Genomic DNA, 26268 nt, shown 5'->3' with positions numbered 1-26268 from the left:
TTAATGCCTGACACGCCGTATAGAATAAAAATAAAAATAGAATAATTTATTCAAGAAAATTATGTTTACAATTGTTAAGGTGGTGTTGAAGCCTAAGTACTTTTAAGTAATATTTAACTTGAATTCCGTTCTTTCGTACCTATGTATAGGTATATGTATTTCGTATGTCGTATATATTTCGTACAATTAAGATATAACAAACAAACGAACAAACAAACCCTCATCTGATTTAATTTTATTAATATTCCACAAAAAATACATGTTTAACCATGAATAATTTCCTAGTTAATATTACAAATGTGAACAAAATCTACCGGACAGATTTTGATGAAATTTAAAACAAGGGTAGAAGTATATGACCTGGAATTACACATGGGGCACTTTATTCGCAATACGATTTTTTAGGCCTAAATTCCCACAAGACCGAAACCCCGGGGCGCAGTTAGTCAACAAAATTTCATCAAAACTGATGTAGAGGTTTATCCGTTAACGCGTTACAGACAAACTATCACAATCATAATAATAATATGAACCGATGACTCTAGTCATAGATATGCTTCATTAATAGATGGCGTTAGTGAACAAATCGATTAATTCCAAAAACTTGCCAACAGATGGCGCGCTTCGAAGCGAGGTAGAAGCACGAGGGCGCGGTACGGAGCCAGCGTTACTCGACGATCTCCATTCGACGCTGGCGGCCGCTGCCGTGCCCGACCACCACACTCAGCACACGCTCACTCTCATTCTTAAAGGTGACAGGTTTTTATATAACTCAGTGTCAAATGTAGATATTGAATTGTTATTAGAAACGTAGGGTAGGTAAGTCCTGGTCATTGTTATTCTGGAATTAGTCCCGGTTGCGTCTTCAGCAAAAGTCTCAATAAGAGTGATAACTAAGATGATGATGAGAATGAGCGAGACTCCAGCCTGATCGAGCCTGTAATCAAGTCCTCTTGTCAATAAATCTCATTCAATTAGAGTTTGCCACAGATTTAGGTAAGTCAAGTAATTTTACATGAAGCGACTCACATCTGAATTTCCCCATTACCCACCTTGAATCAAGTTTTTATTAGAAACAAATTCGCGTTCAAGTAAGTCACTCACAATAGCTGTATTAAATTAAATCTCTTTATTTTACAGGTCTTGTCTTCACAACGATTATCCTCGGAGCATTACTGGGCAACGCACTCGTCATCATCTCAGTCCATCGGCACAGGAAACTTCGTGTCCTCACAAACTACTACGTCGTCAGCTTGGCAGTGGCTGATATGCTGGTCGCCCTCTGCGCTATGACCTTCAACGCCAGCTCAGAACTGACTGACGACTGGCTTTTTGGTCCTTTAGTCTGCGACATCTACAATTCTTTAGATGTCTATTTCTCCAGCGCTTCTATCCTTCACCTTTGTTGCATATCCGTCGATAGATACTACGCCATCGTCAGGCCATTAGAGTATCCCGTCACTATGACACATAGAACAGTCTGTTTCATGCTCGCAAATGTTTGGCTCTGGCCTGCTTTCATCAGCTTCGTCCCAATCTTCATGGGCTGGTACACGACAGAACACCATAGACAATACAGAAAAGCCCATCCAGACGTCTGCATATTCAAAGTTAACATGGTTTACGCTGTAATATCTTCAAGCGTTTCTTTTTGGATACCTAGTGTCGTAATGATATCGATGTATTGTAGGATCTTTAGGGAAGCGATAAGGCAGAGAGAAGCCTTGACAAGAACTTCTTCTAACATTCTCCTGAATTCAGTTCATATTAAGCATACTTCGCATTCAGCGCACCATTCGCATTACCTCCACCCAGATAGGAGACCGTCGGATATAAGTCCAAATTACAGTACTTTCACAGAGGTCGGTCCTGAGGAGACTGAATTTGGTGGTGAGGTTGTGATGTCTATAGGTGATATTTGTCCTAGCAAGGAAGCTAGTCCGAGAAAGTCGGTAAATGTGAGCTGCGATACGGCAAGTTCTGGGTATTGTTCTGGAGGATCCAATAAAAGATCCTCGAGTGGACAGCCACCGTCTGGATGGAGGCCCAGTTGTTCTTCAGCAGTGGCGTCCAGGGATTTGGCGAAAGCTGCAACAGAGCTTAATGCACAAGGTGAATGTACTTTTGTTTCGTTAATTTCCCGCTCGTTTTTCAAACGACATTATTCTGAAATTCCATTGGAATATTTGATTCCTTTTTATAAATATCAGATTTTTTTTCTTAAATATCACTAAAGTGACTAGTGTTTTTTTTCTAACACTTCAATACATTTTATTTTAACTTCAGTATCCTAAAAGCTCATAGAGATTATCTCAAAGAAGCCGGTTTTAGAAAAAGAAAAATATTCATTCTTCTAATATTATAAATGCGAAAGTTTGAATGTCAGGATGTTCAGTTCAGGATGTCAGTATGGATGTGTGTTACTCTTTCATGCAAAAAACTACTGAACCGATTACGATGAAATTTAGTATGTAGAAGTATGTAGAAGACCCAGAATAACATATAGGCCACTTTTTATCCCAGAGTTCTCGCGGGATTGATAGGGTTTCCATGCGGACAAAGCGGGCGGCCTCTAGTAGTTAATAAGACTATACTTTTGATAATTAATAGAAAATATGATTAAAGCTAAGTAACTAGCTTAATTCAATTTTGTCATACATTTCAAAACACATCTTATACGTACAAGTACATTTGCCGTTCTAACTTCAGAAGTAATAGGATCTAAGGCTGCGTTCACACGTTCATTATCACTCCGAAGAACCAGTACTTGTACAGTCACCTGCAAAGGATAATATACAACTTCGAAAACTTTTGATATGATAAATCAAAATCATACATGCTCTATGGTGTTCACCAAACTACATACATACATATAATCACGTCTTTATCCCTTGCGGGTTAGACAGAGCCTTGTAAAGACTGATAGGCCACGTTCAGCTATTTGGCTTTAAGATAGAATTCACCAAACTATCCAAAGAAAACCAATTCTTTGGCTTGGTTTCTTTTTCTTCCTCCTGGCGCTAACCACGGTTACATCCTCACCTCTCTGGATAGGAGTCCGGGATACACCTTTGTGACCCACGATCCTGGATTAGGTGTGTCAGGTTCTTACCCAAAGCGACTCCCATCCGACCTCCACAACTTCTCCAGGGAAACCTAACCCGTATTAGATCATGATTGCCTAAATTTCCACACGACATTTTCCTTCAACGTAAGAGCATGAGTTGGTGTATACTCGACTTAATCCCAAAAGTTTTAGACTTGCTAAAGTTATCAAGTAATAACTGCCTAAAGCTCTGTGATAGCACAATTTATGTGTTTTGTTGTGATTGCACGATCGTTCCAGCTTATTAATTATACTACATACATATATTTAGTATGATTAATAAGCTAGAACTAAGTAAGTAATTAAATTTTACCCATTACGGGTAGACAGATCTAATAATCTATAACTTAAAGGCCACATTGACACGGCTAACTTAATAATGGAGTTTTGATTCAGATAGTGTCTAATAGTTTGTTGTTATTTTTGTAATGGAAAGGTAGGAGTAAGAAAGTCCAGACGTACGTACCTTGATCAAATTAAGGACGTCCTGGCAAAAGGTCAGGTCAAGAATACCCGAAACCACCGAGCTTGCATGAAGTCAGTTATGAAAGTGAAATGTAAATTTGGAATTATTTTAGGCAATGACTTGCAGTCTGTCACTACATACACACTTACATAAAATCACGCATCTTTCCCGAAGGGGTAGGCAGAAACCATATCTTTCGACTTGCAACGATCCCTGTAAACTTCTTTCGCTACATCCACATTCATAACATTCTTCGTGCAAGCTCTTAGATTAAAGGTACTCTTGACCTGACCTGTCGGCAGAGCATTCGTCTAGATTTATGAAAAAAAAACCAGCTGTAAATTTGGAACATAAACTCTGAAAGCATATTACAGTAATGAGTTTATGCAATAACAGATAATCGCCTCGTGTCATACGCTAGCTTTAATTAAAACCGCATACAGCGATCACTGGTGTAGTGTTGCCAACATCTCAGTTTTATTTGTAGATCTACCATTGAAATTGTAATAATTTATGTATAAGAAAACTGCAGATTTTTCAATGGTTTACAAGTTTTTGATTTTGACGTCCAAATCTACAATTACTTCATTATTATATTTTCTTTTAAAATATTCAATAAAAAAATTATATATTAATGCAACTTTAAATTATTTGATGCTCATAATGGATTAAGTTCGGACAAAATATGTAATCTTGTCACATTGTGGCATTTTGACTGATTTCCATTAAAAGTAACTAACATTTTATTATATCTTTTACAGTTTGTACCATCCGTACACCCATCTCAATTTTCAGGTCCAGAATTTTAATACTTTATACACATAAAATGTACAACAGATCTATTTAATGCCACAAGGAATTCTCTGCCAGTCCAACCTTTGGACCAAAATGAAGTGTTTATACAGGTAGTGTGATAACCGCAAAACAAATAATAAAATAAACATGCGTAATAGGTTACTTGATATACTTACTTATAGTTTATATATAAAATTGTATATGTCATACAATTTTACTTATGTCTCTTTGATAACACACTCCATGATAAAGTCATACTTACTCTATAAGATATCCTGTATAGTAACGGTTGCTATAATGTTCATATCCATACATATAATAAAACTGTAACTCAACTTTGTCTGTACATTAAAGATATTTAAGAAAAAAAATTATAAGGGGTCTTTTTACGGTCAAAAGAAGCCAAAACAATTTTTTTTAGAATTTTTGTCTGTCTGTCTGTCCGTCTGTCTGTCTGTATGTTTGTACGCGCATCACGCAAAATCTACCGAACGGATCTGAACGAAATTCGGCACAGATATAGTTAGTAACCTGGATTAGAATATAGGCTACTTTTTATCCTGAAATTCTATCCCAAGGGGATGAAATAGGGGCCGTGCAAGTTTGTATGGAACTTCGTCATTTTTGATTTGAATCGATATAAAAAGCTATAAATAATTATACATACATACATACATATGGTCACGTCTATATCCCTTGCGGGGTAGACAGAGCCAACAGTCTTAAAAAGGCTGAATGGCCACGTTCAGCTATTTGGCTTAATGATAGAATTGAGATTCAAATAGTGACAGGTTGCTAACCCAACGCCTAAAAAAGAATCCCAAGTTTGTAAGCCTATCCCTTAGTCGCCTTTTACGACATCCATGGAAAAGAGCTGGAGTGGTCCTATTCTTTTTTGTGTTGGTGCCGGGAACCACACGGCACTATAAATAATTAATTCTTATATTTATTATGATGATTAAAAAAATAGCATTTTATTGATTTAATTCATTATGCTTTGTTTATTGATTTAGTTCCCGTGGTTTAGGTATTTATTTTTTGACCACCCGATACGAGATGGCGCCTCATGAGAATTTAAGAAATAACACGATTGTAGCCGCCGGCAAAATTTTTAATTAATTAAGTTTTAATTAAGTAATTTTAGTTTCGCCAGTACTTACTTTTTCACCACATCTTTAAGAAGATTTTTTTTTTATATATGAGAAGATTTTTTTATGTAGGTAGTTTGACGCACCCCGCATCGGCGACGGTTGCCATGTTCCTCAAGATTAGCAGGAATAACACACCTATAGTAACGTCAGTAGGTACTTACCGTTTCACCATTGATTTAGTTCCCGTGGTTTAGATATTTATTTTTTGACCACCCGATACGAGATGGCGCCACATGAGAATTTAAGAAATAACGCGATTGTAGCCGCTGGCAAATTTTTTAATTAATTAAAAATTCATTTTTCATTGATTAAGTTTCCATGGTTAAGACATTTACTTATTTGGAGAAAATAACAGGGAATCGCATTATGGGTGGTACCACTGTATTATTTTGTGGTGATTTCCGCCAGACTCTACCCGTAATAAGCCGAGGTACTAGAGCTGATGAAGTAAGCGCATGTCTCAAACGATCCATACTCTGGCCTCAGGTTAGGAAATTAAATCTAACACGTAATACGTTAGGTGGTAACCCTCGAGCGCAAGAATTCTCAAATGTGTTATTAAAAATCGGTAATGGTACGTTGCCTGAATCGAACGGATTGGTGACTCTGCCAGAGAACCTCTGTCAAGTAGTCACTTCGGTGGAGGAACTTATCCATTTCGTTTATGGAGACCTATCTCAAATAATTCATCACGAGGATTCTTGGATATGCGAGCGAGCAATCCTAACATCCAAAAATGAGCAACCAGCTGCTATTAATTTTATGTATTTTGGAAAATATTGATGGGGACGAGATGGTATACCAATCCATAAAATACAGGTGTAGATAGTACCGATGCTACAACTTATCCGGTAGAGTTCCTTAATTCACTTTCGGCATCTGGACTGCCCGCGCATACAATTGCACTAAAAGCACTTTGCTTTTGTAGGAAAAACAAATTATGTTCTATTCCAGGCATTATTCTTCCCGTGTACGTAAGTTTCATCAAAATCTATCCAGTTGAATTTGCGTGATTGAATAGCATCCTCAAACACGCACTCACGTAGGCATATCTTTTTTTTTTGCATAATATTAGTTTATGTCAATGCAAGGCTCTTAATCTAAGCAATCTTTTTATGGAAGCGAAATTAACGCAGGCGAAGCCGCGGGCAAAAGCTAGTTGTGAATAAATAATTCAAAATGTGAAAACATTAAAATGTTTTATTTAACAATATTATTATACTCGTACAATAATAAATAAATTTTACCTTACAGTTGGCAACATTACACTGATGAATGCTTACCATACTTTGCGAGTTTGGTTTCATTTACGTCAAATAAATGCAAATCAGCTTCTAAATATACACGTCCTGATTGGAGTAGCTGGTACCGGGTAAAATTTTAACTCAAAGTGAAACATATTTCATACTAGAGGCCCCCCGCGACTTTGTCCGCGTGGAAACCATGTCAATCCCTCGGGAAATCCGGGATAAAAAGTAGCCTATAAGTTATTCTGGGTCTTCAGCTACCTACATACCAAATTTCATCGTAATCGGTTCAGGAATGAGAATGAATGAAAGCAAGTTGACTAAGCAGATATACAAGGAGAGTGTGGAGGGAAAGGTCGAAGTGGGAAGACCTAAACAAACGTATCTTGATCAAATTTAGAATGTCCTGGTAAAGGGTCAGGTCAAGAGTACCCGAAACCGCCGAGCTTGCATGAAGAGAGTTATGAATGTTATGAATATGAATGAAGCGAAGGAAGTATGCAGAGATCGTGGCAAGTAGAAAGAGGTAGTCTCTGCCTACACCTCCGGGAAAGAGGCGTAATTTTATGTATGTATATAAGTATCAGTTCAGTAGTTCTTGCGTGAAAGAGTAACAAACATCCATACTGACATTATCACAAACTTTCACATTAATAATATTAGTAGGATAAACATCTCTTAACCATTTAGTTAGGTAGAGACTTAAACTTTTCACTTGCCACGATCGTTGTAATTTTCATTCGATTTACCCACATCAACCTAAACCACTATCTCATACCGAGTGGTTTTCTCCACTTTAGAATAAAACCACTCCTTATCTTTGCCATGTATGTCGTAAAAGGCGACTAAGGGATACGATTATAAACTTGGGACTCCTCTCCTAGGCGATAGGCTAGCAATCTGACAATATTTAAATCCCAATACCATCATAAACAGTCTTGAAAAGACTGAAAGAACGATCCGAAGGAAAGATCCGAGACTGTTATTTCGAAGGCTAGCAATCTGACAATATTTAAATCCCAATTCCATCACAAAAAGACTGAAAGAACGGTCTTTCAGTCTTTCCAAGACTGTTTATGATGATATTGGGATTTAAATATTGTCAGATTGCTAGCCTTGGCTCTGTCTACCCCGCTAGGGATATAGACGTGACTACATAAATATTATATTGCAGGTGCAACTCTCCGGGCTGCCGGTAAATCTTGGCGGGCGGAGCACAAAGCGGCCAGGACCCTGGGCATCATAGTCGGGGCGTTTTTGCTCTGTTGGTTGCCATTTTTCATTTGGTAAGTACCTACATACATACATATTCTTCTTCTTCTTCTTAGTCGTGTCACTCTTGACAGAGTGGTCGTGGTCATCATGTAGTGTTGGAGGCGGGCGCCAATGTGCGCCTTACGATGTCCCGCCATTTCTCCCTGCTGGAAGTCATCCTGCTGCACTCGTTACATATGGCCACGCCTATGTCCCTTGCGGGGTAGACAGAGCCAACAGTCTTGAAAACACTGAATGGCCACGTTCTGCTATTTGGCTTAATGATAGAATTGAGATTTAAATAGTGACAGGTTGCTAACTCATCGCCCAAAAAAGAATCCCAAGTTTGTAAGCCTATCCCTAAGTCGCCTTTTACGACATCCATGGGAAAGAGATGGAGTGGTCCTATTCTTTTTTGTAATGGTGCCGGGAACCACACGGCACTTCATTTGGTAAGTATCGTATAATAACCCTAAGGTTGACTGGAAGAGAATGCTTTAGCGATAAGTCCGCTTTTGTACCTCATTACCTGTGGCCTATCAGTCTTTTCAAGACTTTTGGCTCTGTCTGCCCCACAAGGGATATAGACGTGACCATATGTATATGTATGAATGTTACGAATACTTGCAAAACGAGAAAACAAATTCAACAAGTTCATCACTTCATCAAAAATTAATGCGGCTCCCGCTTGAAATATTAAAACGTGTGATGCTCTTACATAATAAGTTGGAGAAAAAAATTCTATCCACGTACGAGAAAATGATTTATGTTACAGTTTTTTTGTCTTGATAAACCATAAATTTTATTCCTAGAGAGGTTCTTTTGGATAATCTCTTAAGTCCTTTTTGGGGTTACGTAAAAAAAAGAAATAAATGAAAGATGTTTTGTATGTAGGTAGTATAAATTCTTCATTGAATTAATTTTCATTCAAACATACAAATTTGTGAAATTCAGTCATTCTGGTACGCTTTCACAGATAAACCACTGGACCGATTTTAAAGATATAATTTATTCATGAATTATAATAATAATTATAATTTATTTAGTTATTATGAATGTGGATGAAGCGAAGGAAGTATGTAGAGATCGTGGCAAGTAAAAAGGCGTAGTCTCTGTCAACCTGAAAATGGCGTGATTTTATGTATGTATGTAATTTATTTAAGAGGTGGAACAAAGACAAAATGAAAAAAAAAAGTTAATCTATAACAAATTGTTTAATTTGTAATAAACTATAGAATAATAATTCCAAAAACCTTAAAAAATCATTCAAAATAAATATAACAGTCGTCTTTTATAAGAACCCTTGACGCCCAAGTCTTACAATTTTTCTTGTTCAAATTTAAGTACCGTTTTATAAAGTAATACTTAAGCTATATCTGAGATTAAATTTCTTCGTATTATTTAATGAAAAAAAGATGTAGGTGGTAGACAAGAAATACTTTATTACGAGGAAAAAATATTATAATTCTATTAAATGGAAACGCTTAAATATTTATTTGCCTTTTGTGTTTTATTTCATTGAAATAAATCTTAATTTTGCAATGCTTAAAAAATATATCTCAGATTGCAATAATTTTTTAATTAATCTCTTCTTGGAAATCTTGGAGTATACGCAATTGGTTTTTATAGCTATTCAGTGCTCACAGTTATACATATAGCTTATTTTGTTAAGCTTTTTTATTATTCAACATTATCTACATACATACATACATACATATGATCACGTCTTTAGCCAACAGTCTTGAAAAGACTGATAGGCCACGTTCAGCTGTTTGGCTTAATGATAGAATTGAGATTCAAACAGTGACGGGTTGCTAGCCCGCCGCCTAAAAGGAGAATCCCAAGTTTATAAGCCTATCCCTTAGTCGCCTTTTACAACATCCATGGGAACGAGATGGAGTGGTCCTTTTCTTTTTTTTTATTGGTGCCGGGAACCACACGGCACAACATTATCTTCAACATTATCTTCCTAGCTTTAGTCCTGGTTATGCAACCAACCTCACCTGGTTAAGGTAAGTCAGGTTGCTACAGAAACCGTCTGTCCTCCACATCTTTTGTATGGGAACCTTACCCATATTTGATCATGGTTACACTTCTAATTGCCTGCCAAGCGAATGTTCAGGTTTCTTCACGATCTTTTCTCTCACCGTAGTGACATCGGTTAGCACTCCCACTAATGTATGTAACTCAGAAAAAGTCATCATCATCAGTGCCGTGTGGTTCCCGGCACCAATAGAAAAAAGAATAGGACTACTCCATCTCATTCATGGGAATCATAATAAAAACCATGGGGTTTTCATAAAAGGCGACTAAGGGATAAGCTTATAAACTTGAGATTCTTCTTTTAGGCGACGGCTAGCAACTTGTCACTTTACATAAATAAATCTCACTTCTATCATTAAGCCAAACAGCTGAACGTGGCCTATCAGTATTTTCAAGACTGTTGGCTCTGCTCTACCCCGCAAGGGATATAGACGTGATTATATGTATGTATGTATAAATTCATTGATATATGGCCGAAGTAGAATTTAGACCCGTACCTTAAACGTTCGACCGATATTCGTAATGCTAAAAATATATATTACCCGTAGCACAGGTTCGCAAGACTAGCCTCTCCTCAAAGATTGATGTAACATGCCACCTTAGCTGAGTACTAGCATTAAGAAACCATGTTCAATCTTTGTTAATTGAGTAAATAAACGTTATTTTATTATTATTTTTATATAAATTTATTAAACTAAAATAACTTCCACAGGTACGTTACAACGAACGTGTGCGGGGAGCCTTGCGAGACGCCGTCAGTGGTCGTCGGAGTCCTATTCTGGATCGGATACTTCAACTCGGCGCTCAACCCTTTAATATACGCGTATTTCAACCGCGACTTTCGAGACGCGTTCAAAAACACGCTAATGTGCGCGCTGCCTTGTTGTTTTAGCTGCTGGAAGGACACAGGCGCGGCACATTTTGTGTAGTTGCAGACGAGCGACTTTGGACGTACAAAAAGGTGTGATTCTAATTTTAAAGCGTTTTTTAATGGCCTGTGTGGCGCAGCGGTAGTGCGTTTGTCTGTGACACCAGAGGTCTCGGGTTCGAATCCCGGCCAGGGCATGATTGAGAATTTTCTCTGATTGGCCTGGGTGTTGGATGTTTATCTATATAATAAGTATTTATTATTAAAAAATAGCATGGTTGAGTTATCTCGTAACACTTACTTCGAGGCTAACTCAATCTGCGTAATCTGTCCCGTATATATTTATCTATTTTATATTTTCACTCACGATAGCTTTATGAATTTCATTTTTAATTTATTCATGTCATAGACCAAAAAGGTAATAAAAAAATAACGGTGTTCTATGTTGTACGTACATGAATTTTTTCGCGTCTGTTTGCCATATGGATAGGCAGAGACTATAGATTTTAACTAGCTACGATGCTTGCACCTGTTTGGCTTCATCTATGCTCGTTTCCTATTTTAATTGAGATTTCATAATTTAAAAATGGAAATGTGCTAATTTTAAGCTATTTTTTTTTCAGTTTTTTTTTTAATTTAGGCAAAGAGAATTTGGACGACATTTGTAAAGAGAAAGAAATATTATTAAATATTTAACATATTTATTGGTATTTTTTAAATTTTAGTACACTATATTCAACTTTTTGTACGTTCACGCGACAAAGTCGCAAGTCTATGTTGCTCGTAAAAGGAAAAGTTACTGTTACTAGATAATGCTGGATTAACCTGTCATTAGTCTTGCTTGATACATGTGCGTTTGTAAATAAAAGTGTGTAATAATTACTGTTGCTCTTAAATTATGCTTACTGTTATTAGTATAAAAGTATATCTTTAATAATATAGAAATAAAAAATCTCATACTAATTGATTTTGAAACGTTTTATAACAAAACGACCGCTTGGGGAATTTATTATTTCATTACAAATATTAAATTTTAAAGTGAATGGCCAACTCTGTTTCGCTTTTGTTGATAATTTGATTTAATTTGCAATGAATAATTTTTATTTCAAATTTGTATAATTCTAACTGAAAATTGGGAATTCGTTAAAATGATTTCAATTTGATGTTTTTCTTTTTTAATCACAGGTTTTAAACAGTACAAAACTTGATGAGAGTGCAAAAATTTTCAAATTTTTTCAATACTTATCAATATTTTATCGACGTTACCAATATCGATCTACATATTTGTAAAAATAACTTAGTAGGATAAAATATTTGTTTATATTTTATTTATTTTTTGTGTAAAAAACATTGATTATAATTTAATTATGTTCGGTCAGTATTGGCATTTCTTAATAGTGTTATGTGGTATGAATTAATTTTTTTATATAAGTCATAATATTAGTGAACATAATAGTGAATAGGTACGAGTATAATGTGATAGAATAATTTAACTTGCGCAATAATAAGCATTTCTTTTGAAAATCATGCTTTACTGCCATATGAATTTAGCTTTATATGTTAATACGCTTAGGTGTAGACGATAGTTGCTCAAAATATGATGTTGTGATCATAATGAAAAGAATATATATCATATATGTAGATTTTATTATATATATATATATAAAATCTACATATTTAATGTTTGAAATCTGTATGATTTAGGAAATAATGAGAAAATCATGAACGTTTGAAGTTTTAAAACAACAGACAATCCTAACATATTTAGATCTTTCTATTGTTAATGCAACTGAAAAAATACTTGTATAAATCGATTTTTTTCGCTGTAACACTTTGGTTTAAAAAAATATCTATCGTTTTCGTGCATTTTCGTGGCATTTCAAGCTTTTTGAGAATGTAGGTCTTGTCAACTCTAAGGGGTAAGGACGTGATTATATATATGTATAATAGCCTACACGCCAAATATCGAGTCTATTTAAGTATTTAGTTTATATTATATTTAATAGAAAAGAGCTAAGAATTCTTAGGTATATCTCAAAATTTATATATACTCTTATATATGTATGTTCGTAGCAATTTTGAGATATCCCTAAGAATTATATAATATATATATATATTATATAATTCTTATAATTCTAAGAATTATATAATATATATATATATTATATAATTCTTAGGGATATCTCAAAATTGCTACGAATATATATATATATATATATATTTCGTAGTGATTACGAAATATAATTACTGCGTGATACTAATTTATATTTAATCAACCATCGGGACTAATGGCACGAACCTATTGAATTAAACTCCGCGAATAATTTGAACCGGGACTGCACTGGAACATTTCTACTATTCATGTTCTGAATGTTGAAATTCGCTTTGAAATAACAGTTTACAGTAAAATTATAACTTGTAATTTAAATGAGAAAATATTTTTTTACATCTGCACGCGGTATCTACTAAAACACTCTTTTTTAAAATTTCACATATAAAAAAAATCCTGCAATCTATTGTACATACGTACATAAAGCCACGTCTATATCTCTTGCGGGGTAGACAGAGCCTACAGTCTTGAAAAGACTGAAAGGCCACGTTGAGCTGTATGGCTTAATGATGGAATGAAGATTCAAATAGTGTCAGGTTGCTAGCCCATCGCCTACAAGACGGTTTCCAAAATATAAAAACTTATCCCATAGTCGCCTTTTACGAAATCCATAGGATATGTGGAGTGGCTGTATTCTAAACTGCCGGAAACCACAAGGAATATCTATGGTAGATGGCACTAAACTCGCGGTGCTAAAGCTGGGTGTAAAAGCTAGTATCTACATAACATTGAACTGCAAATAGCAAGCTCTGCAGCAAAATCCTCATGGTACCATGACAAGAAAGCATGGTTTTTGCATTAGAAATAATTAACTCAAATACGGCAGTAGATTAAACTGTTTAGTGTCAGTCGGCATGCGATATTACGTGAATCCAGGAAAGTATATTATAGTAGCTGTCCCGGCAAACGTTGTTTTGTCATATAAATAAATTTTTGAGTAATTTCTCGTTAAAATTTTTAAGGGTGGACAATCTTTATCACTAAGGGGTATGAAAAATTGATGTTGGCCGATTCTCAGACCTACTCAATATGCTTACAAAATTTTACAAATATGATCAAGACTAATAACACAGATTATGTAAGACTCGAAGTTCGAAACTTGTTTAAAGAGATAGCTTGCGATAGCGCCGTGACACCGGAGGTCCCGGGTTCGAATCCCGGCCAAGGCATGATGAGAAAAGATTTTTTTCTGATTGGCCTGGGTCTTGGATGTTTATCTATATAAGTATTTTTTTATAAAATATAGTATCGTTGAGTTAGTATCCCGTGACACAAGTCTCGAACTTACTTCGAGACTAACTCAATCAGTGTAATTTGTCCCGTATATATTTATTCTAATCATGTTTTAATTATTTTTATTATGAGAATCTAACAAGTTTACTGTATAAAATACGAGAGGAATATGACCTGACCATCTGACCTGTTTTTGTACATCAATAGCGGTAAAAATGCCGCATGACCTACTTACTTTCCTTACCCCGAATGCATTTTTATATATTTCAACATTTAATACACGAAAAGATAACGTCTTTCTATCCCTTGCGAGGAAGACAGGGCCACTTGTCACGAAACTTGATATCAACATTCGCTGGTTGGTAAAATACTGAAATGTATTTAGAAATACAAAAATAGTTCAAAGTTACCTATAGATTATATATGCCCTCAGCTCTACCTATGTTAAGATTTCCAATTTTTATCATTTCCGTGGGAATTCCTGGGAATCACGGGAATTCTCTTTTAGTTCTCCCTTATACTTCCCAAGGAACACGTAGGTACATAAAACTGCTTCTTAAGTTCAGTAAATTTGGCGGTATCATCCCCTCCCACTCAATAAAGCAACAGTTACACATTGATTTATTTTACAAATAAAACTCATTTCAGGTTAAAAAAACCTTCTAAATTTACTCCCGTTTTCCATTAAATCTCTCTTCATCCAAGAGGAGTCCATTCCATTTCATCTAAATTGATTTTCAGCCTCAGCGAGTACAAATTGGCTCATACAAAATACTTCGGACAAAAAGACGTTCCTTTTCATTTAGGGTACGCGTCGGCGCGCGCTGCGTTCCGTTTTACGCTTCACAGCGCATTTTTTATTATTAAAGGAAATATTTTTAAAATGAATTCAAATGTTTGGAATGCGGTCAGTCATGTTCACTAAGTTTTTTAATTTCAAAATTTAAGGTCGTGATTTGCACAAGTTACATGATTGTGACGGTGAACTGATTTAGTTTCTTAGTTGAATATCTGGCGTAGGTGCAGGTATTTTGGAATTAACCCGCTGTCTGCTGCGATTCCACTCTTTGGAAAAGGGCCCGCAGCGGCCATGTTCAGGCTGTTTAGAAAGATCGGTATAATATATAATGATGGCACAAATTCTGTTGGCGTTGGCACGGTGTGTCTTTAAATAGCCCAATCACAAAATTATTTGTACTTTTTAACATTTATCGTGAATAACAGGGTAACGCGCAGAAGTTCATTTTACAATTATATTGCAAACGAAAGGTAAATCACAAAATTATTTCCAATAAATCATATTTTTGTTGATCTCGTCAAATACCTTTTTAATTTGCCGTGTACATACAGCAATGTTAACAAATTAAAATTATTTCACGCTCCGTAAAACGGAACGGCACGCTGTCGCGTGTAACGGAACGTACTCGCAGTCAATTTATGGCTAGCGATGGTGAAAATCAATTTAGTTTGGCTATATGTCTCCCAATGACATTAATGTGTCGAATCGCAGACCGGCTGAAAATTTATTGCATGTTACCTCTGTTTGATACCATGTGTGACCTCTTTTAGCGTGTTAGTGGTCAGATTTATTTATAGCATAAAATTGTTAAAGTGGACTAGATAAACATTGAATTTTTATTTTTTAGTTTACATATATAACCTTTAAATATGAACGAGGGAAGTTAATCTTAAGACTTAAAGTCCACTTTGAGCTGGAAGGCCTAATTTAGATTTAAGATCGTTACGATAAGAGAAGTATACTCGTATGTACAATGTTTTTTTTACGTTGCCCGACCAGAATTGAAGCAAACAAAAAATTATTTACAAAAATTAAATTATTTTAAATTCATTTTAATAAAAAAATAATGTTATTAAAAATATATATTTACTATTATTTTTTTTTTACATATTTTTACATATTCGTCACAATTTCCGCTGTCATTATCAGACAAAAATAAAAAAGAGCATATTACAGCCCAGAAAAGGTGGCCTTAATGGGCGACGTTTTCTCAAAGTGTTCGGGTCATTTTCGGCCCCACACGATCTTTTGAAACGGGCTGTTTACACGTGACACTTGAAGTGTTAAGGTTTCTCAGATTTATTTATTAAATGTTTTATACATTGGCGTACGAACGGAATAGTGGCGATTGTGCTGTTGAATTTGGTACTTGCGAAGTGTGAGGGAATCTCAAAATCAAAATAATAATAATCATAAAATTCTTTATTTACTTAAAGGATTTGTACAACATTTAACAAAATAATGAGTATACTGAACCTTCCCTAAATAAGTATGTCGTACAATTTTTTTTTATAAATTCTTACAAAAATCAATATTTTATTCACAAAATAGGCCTTTTCAGGCACTTCATTAGACATGTCAATAAATTTAATTAGAACACACATACATATATATAATCATGTCTGTATTCCTTAAGGGGTAGACAGAGTCTCGTAGTAATAGGCCTCGTTAAGCTGTTTGGCTTTGTGATAGAATTGAGATTCAAATAGTGACAGGTTGCTAGCCCATCGCTTAAAATATAATCCCAAGTTTACGAGAATACACCTTAGTCGTCTTTTACGGCTTCCATAGGAAAGAGATGGAGTGATCCTATTCTTTTTTCTATTGGTGCCGGGAAACACACGCCATTGCTCCTTGTATCTGAATATTTATTCAAAGTCTAATAATAAAAATGTGACAAATGACATAAAAGTGGATTTTCTTTGGAAACTGTAAGGATTATAGAAAAGGCGTGTATTTAACTTTGAATATTTTCATTAATATTTCATAATACTTTTCTTACAAAAATCCAAATGACATTTTGTTAAAATCATTTCACATTATTTATTTTTTTAAAGAAATAACATTTTTGTTTTGAAATGGATTCATGAATATAAATTTATTTTGAATATTGTCCGCAAATGTTTTTAAAAGGGGTTTGTATAAAATAACTTTTCCCAAATTTACAGAAAAAAAAACATAACAATCTTTCTTTAAAATAAAATTTTCCAATAGATGCAAATCTCTCCTGTTTATAAATATAGAAGTACACTAATAGTAGTAGTAAGTATATTGTTCATATGTATATCAATCGAATGTTATTTGGGCTGTTCATTGCGATACGTTATTCCATGATCCAGTCTCCAAGCTGGGTAACTACTGGGTTCTTCTGTTAAAGAGGTCATTGTGGTCAGAAGTCGGGATCGTGATCATAAGCGAACCCCTGGCTTTATAACAGGAATAACTATGATGATTATAATTTTGTATATACATATACACACACACACACACACACACACACACACACATATATATATATATATATATATCTATTATATTGAATTGAAAAGATAGTGAATTATAGGTAGGTACTACCTATTGATAACCTAGTTTGCTATTGTAAATTAATTGCCATGCATAATTTTTTCAGTCTATTGCCATATAAGAAATTATCATACGTCTGTGATTGCAAAATTTTATTTATTGTAAACACGATTTTAATTGAAATTTTAAGTGTCATTTTGTTAACTGAGTAAACAGATATATTTTTGTTATGTTGTTAGATTAATTCAATAAATATAATCAAAAACATAAATGTGAAAACAAACTTGTTGTCCATGTCTCTTCTATTTATAGGTATTTAATTAATGTAAATATTCAAATTGATAAATCAGTTATTTTACAAAAAAAAAATTATGTGTTTTATGAGGCAGGTAATAGCGTGAAATGATTTTCAAAACGCTTTTGTAAATTATTGATGTGATTTTATAAAACTTGTTGGATCACCATTTCTTTTAAAATACAAATAAAAATTAATAATATGAAATTATAAAGAATATTAATACCTTTTTTATTTGGTTCATTACTCAAATAAATGATTAAAAATAATAATTGCACAACTTTCGTTTTGTGTTTGAAATGATGGTCCAACAATATTTTTATTTGACTGAAATGATGTCAGATTAAAAATAATTAATATATCGACAATATTTCAAGTCACATTAATTTATTGTTTGCAAAAGGGGAAAACAAATACGTAATTGATAAGTGTTATAAATTAATATTAGTCATAAATTACCTAAAATGTGTATGTCTGTGAACATAGTATATGAATTAGTTATAGAAAAAAAACACTTTATTAATATCGCTTTAAGTAGAATTGTGTACAAAAGTGTGTTAGCTTTTAAAATCTAAAAGCATATTGATAACTTTACGATAGCACTATAACATGTTCTTCATCTTTATTTTACTTTCCAATATTATTGTAATATTTTCTTTTTCACGAAACACCAATTAATTCTACAAACCAAATATACCGTTTATTAATATTAGTTGCTGTCAAAATAAAAATAAATTAAAACAGAAATTGCAGAAAAATATAAAGAGAAGGAATATCAACACAAAACTCGTCAAAATAATAATTTCGTAACTAAATTTTTCTCTGGAACTATTCTCTAAGAGCATTTGAATGTATTTAAATGACGCTCATCGACTATTGATTGAAGAGTCTTCAGCAGAGAATCAACAATGACTCTCGAGACATTTTCATTTCATTTCCTTTGCTTAATGACGGAACAGATTTATAAAACCACTTCATCAAATTGAGGTTTAAAGTCTTGTTAACACCAAAATTTATTTGATTTTTTAATTAAGATTGAAACAAAAAAAATCATATCACTTTTATTTAATTTTTAAATCATTTTATGTTAAATAAAATTAATTGTACATTGTTATAGATAATCATATCATGTTACGAAGTTAAAATTAAAATATAATTATCACTTTTCGTGACAAGCGTCTAACGCTTATATTTTTTTGTAAATATTGTACAGAAATGAATACAATACAGCAATAACTAGTGGCTATAAGTATTATATAGTTATGTGTATATTTAGTGATTATAGTGAAGAAATATTTTTACTTTTATTTAATTCTTGTTGCATCGTGTTTATTGTCTTAAATTTAGAATAATCGTACGAAAGTAATAAAATAAATATTGGAAAATTTATTAAGTTTTTATTTATTTATAATCCTCTATATCTAAGCCAGCGACATTGTCCTACTTAAAACGGAATTTGTATGCCAATCAATAGCGCGTTCAAACAAACAAACTCTTCAGCTTTATAATATTAGTATAGATGTTATTTATGTAGGTATATATAGATAACATAACTTGAGTAATAAGTTCAAAAGGAAAAATGTCGAGTCATTTTTACATCTAATCAACCCTCTTATCAATCAAGACCACACAACGTAACAAACTTATCTGAGCCCATTGAAGGCTTAGATCTGCTTACATAAATACATATAATCACGTCTATATCCCTTGCGGGGTAGACAGAGTCAGCAGTCTTAAAAAGACTGATAAGCCACGCTCAGCTGTTTGGCTTGATGATATAATTGAGATTCAAATAGTGACAGGTTGCTAGCCCATAGCCTAAAAGAAGAATCCCAAGTTTATGAGCCTATCGATTAGACGCCTTTTACGACATCTAACTTTATGTATTATATATTATATAATTCATAACTTTATTATTTTTATACTTTATTTACAACACTCATGCAAAAGAGATGGAGTGGTCCTATTCATATTTTTATTGGTGCCGGGAACCACACGGCACTAAGTCTAGTCATAATTTCAAAACGCTAAATGTCGAAACACATTCACATCTAATCAACCCTCTTATGAATCAAGACCGCATCACGTAACAAACTTATCTGAGCCCATTAAAGTCTTAGATCTGCTTGGCTTCAGAATTACTTGGATTAAAATAGTCTGCGTGACTTTTGAACGTTGAAAGGTTAAACTTAGTTAAGTACATACATACATACATACATAATCATTGCATATTTATAGACAGAAATCTTAATCGACAGTGCCGTGTGGTTCTCGGCACCAATGAAAAAAAGAATAGGACCACTCCATCTCTCTCTCATGGATGTCGTAAAAGGCGACTAAGGGATAGGCTTACTAACTTGGGATTCTTTTTTTAAGGCGATGGGCTAGCAATCTGTCACTATTTGAATCTCAATTATATCATCAAGCCAAACAGCTGAGCGTGGCTTATCAGTCTTTTCAAGACTGTTGACTCTGTCTACCCCGCAAGGGATATAGACGTGATTATATGTATTTATGTAAGCAGATCTAAGAACCTGTCACTATTTGAATCTCAATTCCATCATTAGGCCAAATAGCTGAACGTGGTCATTCAGTCTTTTCAAGACTGTTGGCTCTGTCTACCCCGCTAGGGATATAGACGTGACCATATATATGTATGTATGTACATAAAGATGAAGAAGAGCTTTTATCGTATGGAAACATACCATCCAGATAATTGTGACTTTAGCCTTGAGACTGTAAGCCTTGTGACTTATTAGAGACGTGTTTATGTGTGTACAATTTCTAACCTCTATCTTAACTTTGATTAAAGTGCAAATTATAATTAATGCTCAATACACCCCGTAATTACTCGATCTCACACTAATTGCTTTGATATTATAATCACTGCACCAATTAATTCGATTTTGAATTAGTACGGCGAACTAGCTTTTGCCCGTGACTCCATCGACGTCCCTTATTGTCATTCATGTTTTTTTTAATGTAGACAATGCGCATTCGTCCACGATTTAGATTTAAGAGATCTATATTTGTAAATTGACGTCCGGTGAAAACGCTGCTGTGTAGTTTGTTCCGCCGCTTCTTGTACACATGCGCTTTGGAAGCGGTAGTAGTTATAATTGGATTTAAGTGATGTGACGTCAGTAAGTGATACCTTGTAACCAATTTTGAAAATAAATCTATTCTTTTCAATTCTATTATATTATATGTTAAGAAAAATAATAGATCAAATCTTTTCAGACTAGTTCCATGACTAAACTAACTAACTAAAATAATTTAATGAAACACTTATAGCATTTATGTATATTCCAACCCGTAGATTGAGTGCGTGATTCATATTTTCGTCATTAATGCCATAAAATATTTAATGATTTCGAAAGTACACAAAAAGACAATAATATTTTTAAATTAATAAAACAAAAATAATGTCTTCCACCGAGTTGAATTTATCTTCGCAACAAAACGCAAAAAAAAATTCGACCGTAATTTATTTTCCTTTTGTTTAGAGGGTGTTCTAAACATCCATTACGAAATATAAATGGTGTTTCATTAATACAAAGCTTTGTTAGCGTCGTAGAATGTTTCGCTTCTTGCTGCGTTTCTCGTTTTCAAAATGGCGGCGATGGACCGTTTCTGTACATAACTCTTCTTCCTCCTAGCGTTAGTCTCGATTACATCTTCACCTCTCTAAACAGGAGGCTGGGAAACGCCTTTAATCATAGGTTAGACCAGGTTTTTACGCGATACGACTCCCATCTTAACTCCGCAACCTTTTGCAGTGAAATCAAACCCATTTTGGATAATGGTAAAAACTGCACTAGATGAATGTGCCTCTTCCTTAAGTCGCTTTTAATGACATCCCTGGGTACGAGATGGTGCGGGACTATTATTAAGTCCAGAAAGGAACCACACGGCAGCCAAAAAAATTTCTCTCTCATAATTAAACCGTCGTTTTTCTTCCGACAAAAAATACCTAATAGAATGTCGTAAAAGGCGACTAAGGAATAGGCTTATAAACTTGGGATTTTTCTTTAAGGCGATGGTCTAGCAACCTGTCTCTATTTGAATCTCAATTCTATCGTAAAGCCAAGCAGCTGAACGTGGCCTGTCAGTCTTTGGAAGACTTTTGGCTCTGTTTACCCCGCAAGGGATATAGATGTATGTATCTAATCATTGATATGTGGATACGTAGCGAGTTTTACACAAATGCTCGTTTCTTTAAAGTTTTCCAAATACACTAACTTAAGGCACAGTTTCATAACGACTTACAGTTTTCAGGGAAAATTATTTTCCTAGTAAATTAATTGATTTAAAAAAAATCTAACAAAAGTAAGGTTTTAAAATTATGATGGAACAACTGCCTGTGTTCTATGTCCTAGAGAAACTTAACAGGTACATACATATGTTGAAACTCATCACAGTTTTGAATATGCCAGTTTTTTAAAGTATATTTTTCTGCTCCTTAGAGAATCGCATTTCGTAAACATATTGTTAAAAACATCACATTGTCAAACAAAAAGAAGAATTTTTCGTTTTCCTTTGAATAAAGAATATTGTATTTTCTTTGTAACGTATCACAATACTTATAGGATTCATTCATTCATTCATATAGTCACGTCTATATCCCTTGCGGGTTAGACAGAGCCAAAAGTCTTGAAGAAACTGGGAGGCCACGTTTAGCTGTTTGGCTTCATGATAGAATTGAGATTCAAATAGTGACAGGTTGCTAGCCCATCGCCTAAAACGTGAAACTTATAGGATTCTGATAAAATATATCACAAAGTTAAGTATTCATATTTCTGTATATTTTTATGTGTTTTTTCAATATAGAAGAATTTAATAAGCGTCCACGGAATCGTACCTTTAAAGTGTTAAAGCAATAACTTTTAAATTTCCTCCGCTCCAGATTGTTTCCAGCAGCTGCGTGTTAGTGAACTAGTTGCCAACTGCTAAATCTTCCAGTTACATTTACTCTTTGCCCTGGGAATATCCAGCTGAATTGGCTTTTCAGACTTTTGTAGATTATCAGCCGTGTGGTTTCTAGCACTTTAAAATAGGAACACTCCACGCCTTTACCATGGATGTCGTAAAATGCGACTAAGGGAACAGATAGCTTTGGATTCTTTTCGTAGGCAATGGGCAATAACATAATTTGAATCTCAATTACATCAGTAAAGCATCCAGTTAAGTAAGTATAGCCTATCAGTTTTTCTGAGACCGTTGGCTCTGTCTACTCCGTAAAGATAAGATAAGAATTAAATAAACACGTTATATATGTATGCAAGTATTTGTAAACTAGGTAACTGAAAAGTTAAGTGAATAAAAGTGCCGTGTGGTTTACGGCACTTTAGAAAGAACCAATCCATATATTTTCCTTGGATATCGTAAAAGCGACTAAGGGAGCGGCTAAATAAGTTTGGGATTCTACTTTAGGCGATGGGCTGGCAACCTCGCTATTTAATAATAATAAAAAATATATACAGGACAAATTACACAGATAAAGTTAGCCTCCAAGTAAGTTTGAGACTTGTATTACGAGATACTAACTCAACGATACTATATTATATAATAAATACTTATAAAGATAAACATCCAAGACCCAGGCCAATCAGAAAAACTTTTTCTGATTGGTCTGGGTCTTTTTTTTAAATCTCAATTACATCAGTAAATCACACAGCTGACCGTGGTCTTTCAGTCTTTGCGACACTATTGACTCTATTTACCCCGCAAGGGATATAGACGTGATTATGTGTATGTTAAAGCTGACGAAATAAAGAGCAACAGCTAGTACTAAACATGTGTAACTACTAGGTAACTCAACTTATTAATATCACGTAAAAATCGAATTACTACCTATTGAAATATTCATACAAATTTAAATGGGCACTAGATTTTCCATTTCAGCATTACATATGCCTGCTTAACTCAATTTACCGGGTTCATTAATGATTCCGACTTACACGAGAACACTTATATTAATGTTTTTGATGTACCTCGTTAATTATATGAGAATTTCTGAGTAATTTAGAGACTTACGTGTGATAAATATGTATGACTTTGAAAGAATAGGGCCGTGTGGTTCCCAGCACTTTATAATTGGACCACTTCATTTCTATTCAATGTATGTCGTAAAAGGCGACTAAAGGATAGGCTTATAAATTTGAGATTCTTTTTGTAGGCGCTGAACTAGCAACTGCCACTATTTGAATCTCAATTCTATTATTAACAGCTGAACTTGGCCTTCCCGTCTCTTCCAGATTGTGGGCTCTGTCTATCCCGTAAGGGATAAAGACCGTGTCAAATGCGTCAACAATGCGCGGGAACACAGGTTCAAATCTTACCTACGTCATGTACCGATGACTCTTTTCCGTGGTATGTACCTACATTAGTGTATGTGCCAACCGATGGCATAACGGTGACGGAAAACATCGTGAGCAAACCTGCACATTTAGGCAACTTTTTATGTAACCATGATCCGATAAGGGTAAGGTCATCTTGCACAAGTAACACAAGCTGGTCGCCCATAACAGCAAGATTCCCGGCTCAGACGCGCCAGGCAGTTATAGGGCATCGTGGTGAAATTCCTGAGATCCCATGATGCCCTCAAAATTGCTCAAAAAGGGCGCACGGAGGGGTTTTAGTGGGTAGGGTCCCATGATGCCCTCAACATACATACATACATATTATCACGTCTATATCCCTTGCGGGGTAGACAGAGCCAACAGTCTTGAAAAGACTGAATGGCCACGTTCAGCTATTTGGCTTAATGATAGAACTGAGATTCAAATAGTGACAGGTTGCTAGCCCATCGCCTAAAAAAGAATCCCACAATTGTAAGCCTATCCCGTAGTCGCCTTTTACGACATCCATGGGAAAGAGATGGAGTAGTCCTATTCTTTTTTGTATTGGTGCCGGGAACCACACGGCACGGCTAGGAGGAAGTGGAACACTTAAATTAATGTGGCTCGTAAATTATAACAGGATTTCTGCTTAATTTAGATTCTAACGTGTGATAAATATTTATGAAGTTTTGAAGGGAAAGTTAAGTTTTCAAGTTATTTTGATACGGTGGCAAAATTATGGCTATTTTGCATACATTAATATAGTCACGTCTATATCTCTTGCGGGATAGATAGAGCAAACAGTGATATTTTACGTACATTAATGTACAATATATACCACATTATCTCTTACAGGACAGAGAGAAGTAGTTGTGCCTTGTGGTTCCCGCCACAAATAGAAAAAAGAATAGGACCACTCTACGTCATATAAGGCGACTAAGGGATTTGACAAACTAAGGGCTCTTCTTGTAGGCGATGGGCTAACAACCTGTCACTATTTGAATCTCAATTCTATCATTAAGCCAAACAGCTGAACGAGGCATTTCAGTCTTTTCAAGACTGTTAGCTCAGTCTACCCCGCAGTCTACGTCATTATATGTATTTATGTATGTTTTTTTAATTAAAACGCTTGAAACAAGTCAAATACAAATCGCTGTACAACTAGAAATTGTAACTAGTTTTTAGTTTTTGGGGTTTTCCTGTAGCAAAGGAAATTTCCGGGGTCCTATTTGCTCATTAGAAACGGGGATAGGCCCCCATGTTTGGCTAAACTTTACGTGATCCATTGTATCTGCTTTTCCCTATTACATTTCTGTTTTCAAACCGAAAAAGAAGGTTCTTAATTCGACTTTTTTTCCTCTGTATGTTAAAATAAAAATAAGTTTAGTTTTTTTAAGGAAGCATAAATTATACCCTACATATATGTGCCGTGTGGTTCCCGGCACCATTACAAAAGAATAGGACCACTCCATCTCTTTCCCACGGATGTCGTAAGAGCCGACTAAGGGATAGACTTGGGATTCCTCTTTAATGTAAATCCCTGCCAATCTAAGGTCTGCCGCGCCGATGGATGCATGGCTAGGGGCGAGCCTAGTCTCGAGCGTGCCACTTCCGCCATGGGGTTGGGCGACCCCCAGGTAATGGCTAGCCTTACCCTGGCATGCGGGGCTCTGCTGGGGCGGACAAAATTTTTCCCTAGCGTCTCGTGGGAATCGCATGGATGCAAATTTTTTTTTGAAAGAGCACCTAGATGGCGGCGATGGTGTCCGCACCCCATCACGTCTCGTTCCCGGCGGGAGCGGTATGCGGTCTGCTGAAAGCCGCTTTGCGACGATGAATGTAAGAGGAGGAATGAAGGATAAGATTGAGGAAGTATGCCAGATGATGGATGAAAGACGTTTGGATGTGTTGTGCGTGAATGAAACGAAGCGGAAAGGATGCGACGCGACGCAGCACGGCCCTTACACGGCGTATTGGTCTGGAATTTCCAGTACCAGCCGAGGCTGTCAAGGGGTCGGTCTAATTCTTTCTGCACGA

At 35.1% G+C, this 26268-nt stretch overlaps 1 protein-coding gene across 1 annotated transcript; it reads left to right on the top strand.

Annotated features, from left to right (window-relative positions):
• The first annotated feature begins 649 nt into the window (after window positions 1–649).
• LOC106134602 (octopamine receptor beta-3R-like) lies at window positions 650–10991 on the top strand. The gene is made up of 4 exons (XM_013334696.2): window positions 650–752; window positions 1141–2112; window positions 7940–8051; window positions 10775–10991. Exons 2-4 carry the CDS (start codon window positions 1269–1271, stop codon window positions 10989–10991), a joined length of 1173 nt encoding a protein of 390 aa, XP_013190150.2. The 5' UTR covers window positions 650–752; window positions 1141–1268.
• Window positions 10992–26268: the final 15277 nt, after the last annotated feature.

This window comes from Amyelois transitella, chromosome 23 (genome assembly GCF_032362555.1).
Source record: "Amyelois transitella isolate CPQ chromosome 23, ilAmyTran1.1, whole genome shotgun sequence".
NCBI lineage: Eukaryota > Metazoa > Arthropoda > Insecta > Lepidoptera > Pyralidae > Amyelois > Amyelois transitella.
Note: the sequence above shows the minus strand (reverse complement) of the source record. Positions and strands in the feature narration are given on the sequence as shown.